The sequence below is a fragment of the Camelina sativa genome, chromosome 7, assembly GCF_000633955.1.
Source record: "Camelina sativa cultivar DH55 chromosome 7, Cs, whole genome shotgun sequence".
In the NCBI taxonomy this organism is placed as follows: Eukaryota; Viridiplantae; Streptophyta; class Magnoliopsida; order Brassicales; family Brassicaceae; genus Camelina; species Camelina sativa.
In genome coordinates this window covers 4,173,563-4,179,985 of record NC_025691.1, presented here as the reverse complement: position 1 = coordinate 4,179,985, position 6,423 = coordinate 4,173,563, and the positions used below count along the sequence as shown (strand labels likewise).

The 6,423-nt window shown below is 35.8% G+C and overlaps 1 protein-coding gene across 1 annotated transcript in view; it reads right to left on the bottom strand.

Annotated features, from left to right (window-relative positions):
* LOC104700235 (myosin-9-like) overlaps window positions 1-5,228 on the bottom strand; it is an 8,172-nt gene extending 2,944 nt beyond the window's left edge. The window contains exons 1-3 of the mRNA XM_010415719.2: window positions 5,040-5,228; window positions 3,123-3,245; window positions 21-2,927 (exon numbers count right to left, since the gene is read on the bottom strand). Coding sequence (XP_010414021.1) covers window positions 21-2,927; window positions 3,123-3,212 — 2,997 coding nt within the window. The 5' untranslated portion in view covers window positions 3,213-3,245; window positions 5,040-5,228. The remainder of the gene's footprint in view (window positions 1-20; window positions 2,928-3,122; window positions 3,246-5,039) is intronic.

Below are 6,423 nucleotides of genomic sequence, written 5' to 3'. Positions count from 1 at the left end.
CCGCTTTCTTTCTCAAGCCCCTGGCATTTAGCCCCGAGCTCTTCAATAGTAGATTCAAGATTCTTCAGTTTTGATAGAGCCTCTTCAAGCTCAACTTTTCTAGTTTCCGCAACTCCTGATGCTTCATGAGCCAGCTTTTTGTGCTCCTCGATTTGGTTTTCATGAGTTTTTAACTTTTCAACCAAGTCATTAGATTCTGTTTCTTTCTGATTAAACTTTTCGATTGCCTCTTCTAACTTTTTCAATGCAGTTTCCTTCTCAACAGAACCAGAACCTATTAACCCCTCAAGTTCTTGAATTTTGATCTTTAGCTGGGTGTTTGTCTCTGCTAGTAGTTCATTCTCTGATGATGACTGCAAAGACTTTTCTTCTGCCTGATCAAAATCTTGTTTGAGTTTCTCATTAACGGATTCTGCAGCTGCGAGTCTTCCCAAAGTCTGTTCAAGTTCCTCTTTTAAAGAAGAAGATCTGCCAGATGCTTCAGCCAACTGCTCTTCATATGATTTTATTCTGCCTTCCAAGTCTTTCAACTTCTCAGTCAAAGTACTGGCCTCTGAATCTTTGCTAGTGAAATCCTCCATTGCCTTTTGAAGTCTATGCTCTGAGTCTTTACTTAAAGACTGATGCAAAGCTTCAAGCTCCATGTTTTTCGTCATAGCTTCATCAATTTCTCTTCCTTTCTGCTCAAGACTCTCTTCAGCAGACTTCAGTTTCTCCATTACTTCGCTTTCCCGTAAGCCAGAAGTTTTCAGATCATTTTCAATACTCTCCAACTTTCCTTGTGTGACATTCATTTCATTCCTGAGGCCTTCTAATAGATTATCAGACTCACTGATCTTCACGTTTAGCTCATTCACTGTATCTTCTAATTTCTTTTTCTCACCTATAACAGTATTAAGATTTTCTGTCAGTTCTTTCTCGGTCTCAGTTGCAATGTTTAACGCAGCTTCAAGGCTCGAACTTTTCACTTGAAATGCCTCTAGCGTGGATTGAAGCTCAGCCACCTGACTCACGTAACTTTTGGAATCTGCTTCAGTTTCCCCACACTTCTTCTCCAGCGAGCTAACCTGCTCCTCAAGTTCCTGAATTCTGTATTTTTCTGTCTGGAGTAGAAGCTCTAAATCTTTCAGTCTTCCTTCTGCGTCTTCATGTTTTGACTGTGATGTTTGACACAGACCTTCTAGTTCAATGCTGCGCTGGTGTGTCGTATTAGCACGGTCTTCATGCTCTGCGCCCTTCTGCAAAGCGATTTTCAAATCTTCTTCAAGCTCTGAATTTCTGGCTGATAGTTGGTTCAGAGATGATTCCAATCCAGATGCTTTTTCTTGGTATTCCTGCATCTGACTGGTCACCTGTTTCTTCTCTTCCTCGACAGCTTCAATAGCAGTTTTTAGTTCAGATGCTTTCACAGAGAATTCTTTTAACTCCCGTTCTGTATCACTGCTTTTCAGCTGCAATAAGTTCAGTTGCTGCTCAAGCTCCACGTTCTTTTGTTCAGCTGCAGTGAACTGTGCCTCCAGCTCTTTTATCTGTGATTTGGCTTCTTCTTCTGCTTGACTAGAGGACCGAACAGCATCCTCTAACTCAAGATTCTTCTGAGTAGCAGCTGCTGCTACAGATCCAGCTTCATTATGAAGCTCCTCCAGCGATTTCAGTTTCTGTTCAAGTTCAGAGTTGTTTGACAAAGCTTGAGACAAAAGAGCATCTGTTTTGGAGAAATTCTCATCTGACGTCTTCAGTTTCTCTTCTAGTTCACTGCAGACCTCGTTTACTTTTGCTACATTACTCGTGACCTCTGCTACATTTGCTTCAAGCGCTTCTTTTTCTTTCAACACTTCAGCCAACTTCTCATTTGCAGTTCTCAGCTTCTCTTCTTGGTCTTTCGATAATGATTCCAGCAGTTCCTTCTCCTTGAGTTCTTCCGCAAGCTTTAAATTAATACCTTCCTGTTCAGAAAGTTTAGCCTGAAGATCTTTGATCTGAACATCCAAATCCTGGAGAACAGATAACTCTTCCTTGAACCGAGATTCGGAAGCTTTCTTCTGCTCAAGTTCATTAGTCAGTTCATCAATGAGGGCTTCTGTGGAAGAAACCTTTTGTTCCGTCTCCAACAAACGAGATTTTGAAAGTGCCAATTCCTCTTGCACCGCAGCTAATTCTCCCGCACTACTCTTTAAGGCCGCTTCAACCTTTTCGTTTTCAGATATCTTATCATTCAGCTCCTTGATTTCTTGTTGCAGGGATGCCATTTTTTCCTCCATTTCCTTGGCACTTTCTTTTGTTGATTCAAGAAGCTCTGCAAATTCCGAAGCCTTCTGCGTCTCAGAGTCAGCATGAGAAGCGCTTTGCTTATGCAGCTCTTCAAATTTCTGAGCCTCTTCAGCTGAACGTTTTAGCCCCTCCTCCAACTCTATCAACTTCTTTCTGGAGCTCTCGAGTTCTATACCCAGCGCATCAAAAGCTTCCTTAACTTCAGTTAGTTCCTTATCTTTGGCATCATGCGACTGCAAAGCCTCTTCTAAGGACTTTAACTGTGAGTTGTGTATCTCTTCCCCTTCAATAATTTTCTCTTGCTGCTTCTTTTGGACAACTTCGAGCTCGCCGTGCTTCTTTTCCGTTTCGTCTAACTTCTCTTTGGCAGACAAAAGCTCATCCTTCAACTGGGTATTCTCAGATTCATACCGTTTTAGTTCCCCTGCTACTCTCTCCAACTCGAGCTCTAGTTCTTTCGCTTTTTCTTGTGATTCATGTAGTTCTCTTTGTGAACCACTCGAGCTTCTTTCAATTGAAACTTCCTTTTGCTCTTCAACAGGAACATGCTCTGCTTTCTTGGCATCATCCTTGGCATCAAAAGCTTCCTTCTCAACTTTTATAAATTCCCCATCTTCCTCTTCCTTCTCTTCTTTTGGAACTTCTCCATTCACAGCCTGAAAAAGATTCAATATTTCCACAACAATACTTTAATCTTTGATCCTACTAAGAAGCTTGATGGACAGACCGATGATTCAATAAGTTAAAGCAAGTAAAATCATTGCAAGACTCGCATCAATATACAGAAGAAAAGAAAACTATAGTCATGAGCAAACAGATAATTCTACGAAACTGAACACTATGATCATTACCTTGACGGAAACATCAACTGTCTTAAGGTCATCAACATCACCTTTCACTACAGGGACCTCGGAGTTTGCTACTTGAGTTGCTTCCTCCATCTTATGATCGAGCAGTTACGATTATTTTTGATTCTGCAGAATAGAAAGAAAGAAGAAAAATATTGCATGAGAAGATATCAGAAGATGATAAAGTTCTACTTATATCAGATTTTAAAAGTTCTTTACATCAAAAAAGAAAACAGTAGCTTGCAAGTAAGAGATTGAAAACAAACAAGATAAGATATTTATTGTAACAGTCAACAGGTGTACATCATCTCTCATCACAACTATTTGAAATACCAATTCAATAAAAGATGTCTAATTTCGTTTAGTTTAATTTTTCTTAGAAAAAAAAAAAGGGACAAACTTTAAGATCATAAAAGCTAAAGAATCCAAAACAATCAGGAGAAGACAAAGATCAATAGGTATAATGGGTGATGGCATGTGATGTTATCAGAGTTTGAATCCTCTTTAATAGGCAACAATCTGTCCCATGTTACAAATGAATAACGCATACTTAATAATATAAATAAATTCCTACCAAACAAACTAAAGATAAGTAAGGTGTAAAGTGCCCACCACCAAAACCATCAGCATCAAAGTTTCTTTCTTTTTGTATATAAACAAACAATGCTCTTATGTGCTTTATAAGAAATCAAAAATTTGAGGTTTTCACCATGCCAAAACAAAGTATCCAAAATAATTATTACAAAGCAAATTATAATAAACTATTAGCAATAATTATTATTATACATATAGAGTTAATAAACTATATTTTATAGGGAATGAAAAGAATCATAAGGTACGCCGACCAGATGCAGCGATGACTCATAGCCCAGTGGTTTTGTAACAAGAAAACAAAGACCATAGATTATTTTATATTTAAGTAGATCATACAAAACAATTTGGTTACAGTAACAAAATAACCAAAACAAAACCCCCTTAAAATTTATAAATCTGAAGAGTAAACCATAGTATAAGAAACTGGATGATGCTGATGGGATCAGAAAAATCTTTTTCGCTTGATCCAATATCCAACCAAAATTTCATTTTTCTATGCTATTGTATAAAACCCAAGAATAATATATCAAAAGAGGAACTTTTCTAATCTTAGACAAGTTTTTTTTTCTTGATTTGTCAACTTATTTATTTCTGGTCCAAGTCTAATCGTTTGCCTAAATAGATAAAGACATAAATATTGGTAAGGTTGCAACTTGCAAGTAACCTTTTTTTTTTTTTTTGGGTCCAAAAGTTGCAAGCTTAACACCCAAATCATGCTTCCAAATTACCATGTATAAAATATTAAATAGTATGATCTGGCTAATTAGAAAAAGAACTCACCACATGATTACTAGTATAGTAATACTCTTTGCGATAGAACTTACCCACTATATGTTCTAAGATGTTTAGATTAGTAACCACAATCAATAATTTTGTTCACCATAATCAAAGAGTTCTACATAACCACAAGAGAACAAACAAAAAAAAAGCAACAAAACCTTTAATCCAGTCAAAACACAAGAGATCCTGCGATTGAACACTACTACTAGTAACCAAACACAATTCGATCAATCTGACGAATCTACAGTATTAAGAGAAGAGATGATCGCAATCAATTTCGATTATTTGATAGATCTAAGTACAGAGAGAGAGAGAGAGAGAGAGACATGAAAAAACTTGGATTGATCAATCTCTCAAAATAAAAGGATGAGTAAACTAAGAAGAAGATGAAGCAGCATCCAACGAAACGTTCTACATACTAAGGATCTGAACCGATTTTTGTGGTCGATTACAAACCCAGAAACAAAAATAAAATCACGAGGTAGAGTAACGCTGCAGAATTAAGAAGAAATTCAAATTAAAAATAAATTTAAAAGTGCTGCTTACCAAGCTAAGCTGCTGCTGAATCTGGGATTGAACTCTGTTTTTTTTTTCGTCAAATATTCAGGATTTTAATCGCAGCTGGGGAAAAGAGAGTGGATGATGATGACGAAAATGCAAAATTGGTGTGTGTGTGAGAGAGAGAGAGAGAGAAGAAGAGAATCTTTTAGGGTTGTTTATAAAGCAGAGAGGGAGAGAGTGAGTGTAGGGTCGTTTCATATATATATTTTTTGAAAGCCAAATCTGGCGAACGAGAAGACCGTCGCTATTTTGTTTCTTATTTCCCATTTTGCCCCTTTATTTTTTTTTTCTTTTTTTTGTCGTCATCAACATCATCACACTTTTTACCTCTAAATGACACCTATTAACAAAATCATTAACTTTCATTTCATTACTAACCAAAACTTTAAAATTTATTTCTTTTTTAAAATTAATGTAATGACTAATGAGGTATCTAAATAGAAAGAAATATTTTTCTTTCTATTTAGATAAGTTTAAAACAATTAAATATAAACAAAAATAAAAAAGTTTTTGACATTTGTAATAAAACTAAATATATCACCATAAAATCTATTTAGTTTAAAACTCTTAATATGTTTCATCTAATATTATATACTATATATATATATATATATATATCTTATCATATATGTGCATGTATACTGTATTATTAAAGTTATTATCTAGACAAGAAAGAAATCAATAACACATCTTAACAGTGTGCCACTATGCCTATAATTTATAGACTAATATAGATTTCTTACTTTAAAAAAAAAATTATGTGCATAAGTTTTGAAGAATTTCATGTTTCAACTCAGTAAATACTTATCATAAACCGTGAAGGCAATATCAACATTTGTAATAATAATATTACAGGATTCATAAATCTTTGTAAGGAGTTGACCAGAAAAAAGTATTAAGATTGAAAGAAAGGGCAGATTAGTCATTTGGGAAGAAGAGAAGAAGAACAAAAAGAGAGGTGGTGGCTGAACGGCTGGCTAGTCAGAAAAAGGCGAGTAAGAAAGGCCCACAACACCAATGGAGCCACCGACCGGCCAAACCGTCCTCACCATATTATTTATTTTCTTTTTTAGATTTGACCCCTCAGCTTTCATTTCCCCCTCACTAAAACGCTTTCACCTTTTTTTTCCATTACCAAGTTGGGCAAAGGAAATTGAATCGTCACCGGCCTGAAACCGTCACGGACAAGAAAATTATAATTTTAAAATTCAAACAATTAGTATCGCATTTTTTAAAGATTAATTTTGGTTCAATCTACTGAGTAAACTAAATTCCTATAATGAATGGTAACAAGTCATGCATTTAACGGTGAATCAGTGATGGGAGATTTGTAAACTCGTTTTAGTTGGAGATTTCATCAAACCAACAA